The sequence below is a fragment of the Rhagoletis pomonella genome, unplaced genomic scaffold, assembly GCF_013731165.1.
Source record: "Rhagoletis pomonella isolate Grant_MI unplaced genomic scaffold, Rhpom_1.0 Rhpom_scaffold_00006, whole genome shotgun sequence".
Taxonomy (NCBI): Eukaryota; Metazoa; Arthropoda; class Insecta; order Diptera; family Tephritidae; genus Rhagoletis; species Rhagoletis pomonella.
The window spans coordinates 31,427,204-31,428,706 of record NW_023458560.1 but is presented as its reverse complement, the minus strand read 5'-3'; the positions used below and the strand labels follow the sequence as shown (position 1 = coordinate 31,428,706).

At 30.0% G+C, this 1,503-nt stretch overlaps 1 protein-coding gene across 2 annotated transcripts in view; it reads left to right on the top strand.

Moving 5' to 3' along the window:
• The window catches only part of LOC118740576 (neuroplastin), a 160,331-nt gene extending 158,852 nt beyond the window's left edge, over nucleotides 1-1,479 (top strand). For both annotated transcript variants that reach the window (XM_036472173.1, XM_036472172.1), the window contains one exon: nucleotides 731-1,479. In XM_036472173.1, the coding sequence (XP_036328066.1) occupies nucleotides 731-914 (184 nt within the window). In that variant the 3' untranslated portion in view covers nucleotides 915-1,479. The remainder of the gene's footprint in view (nucleotides 1-730) is intronic.
• Nucleotides 1,480-1,503: the final 24 nt, after the last annotated feature.

Genomic DNA, 1,503 nt, shown 5'->3' with positions numbered 1-1,503 from the left:
AAAAAAATGCAAAATTTTGAACCAGAAATGTGTTCACTAAACTAATACTACAACAAAAATATACTAACGGAAATAAAGCTAACAAAAAACATACCAAAAAAATATTAAAACAACAAAAACAAAAACAAATCAAACAGCAGCAAAAGTAAACCCTTAAATGTGACTAAGCCGGGAGGCGACTTTATTTTAGTAGCCGCTTTTTGGTAAAAAACCACCTCTAGACTTTAGATAAATACTTACATACTATATACTTTATACTTAACTAACAAAAGTGCAACTTTACTGTAAAAATAAAATTAACTTAAAATAAATACGCAACACTATGTACTACATACACACTATATCTATCCCCAACTATCTACCTTGCGCAAGAAAAAACAGCCTCAGCCCTCTTTCTGTTTTTTAGCACCAATACTGACTCAGCTTTATTTTAAGTATTTGAACTTCAGAAAAAAAAAGAATCTACCTAATTGTGCTAAGCAAAAATGTTGAAGAGTAACTACTTTATATATTATCTACACTTGATAGATAGTAATTTAACTATTGTATGCCTACTATTATTAAAAAATACTATTGTAAAAAAAACGCTGCTACTAACACACTTACACACATGCAAACATACATACACATACATAAATACATATGTAAATATATATGTATAAAGTACGTGCATTCATTTGTAGTATATATATGTACGCGAAGATGAACTATTGTTAAATTTTTACCGCAGATTTAATAACGTTAAGTGTGATGATGATCATTGGAACACACACACACACACCAATGCAGCATGGAAACAACATATGTACATACATACACGCATGCATATAGGGCACACTCATGCATACATATGTACATACATGCCAACCTTGAAAAAAAAAAGTGGAACTGCATACAAAAATATACCCTTATAAGGCATGACATTATAAATTAAACTAATCTTATGTAAAATGTTATTTACCACAACAACAACACTTTGACATGAAACTAAAAATGAAAACCAATGATGATTAGTTGAACAGAATTGCAATAAAAAGCTACAAATTAAAAAGAAACAGAAATAACATAAAATGAAATGTATTATATTTAAGTGAGAGTTCCATAAATAACTACATACATACATAAATAGGGCGACATGAATGATGTGTCACAATAATTGCTGATTGTAGATGACGATTTCGACCTTTAACCCTAGAGCACACGCCTCCACCATCGCATACATACCCCAACAGGCATACATAACATTACCTTCTGTGAGTACTAAACGTTAAATAGGCAGGAAAGTTAGGCAAGAATTAAAAGAAAAGTAATGAAAAACGTATTCGAAACTAAAATAATAATCACAGAAATAAATAGCACTGTATTGTTTAAGCTGAAGAAAACTGAGTACAGGCTAGTTAAAATACTTACACAAAAAAAAAAACCCCGAGACCCACTTAACGGTTTATGTAAGTATGTATGTACGTAATAAAAACACCTAACGAGTATTAACTAAAAAAAAAA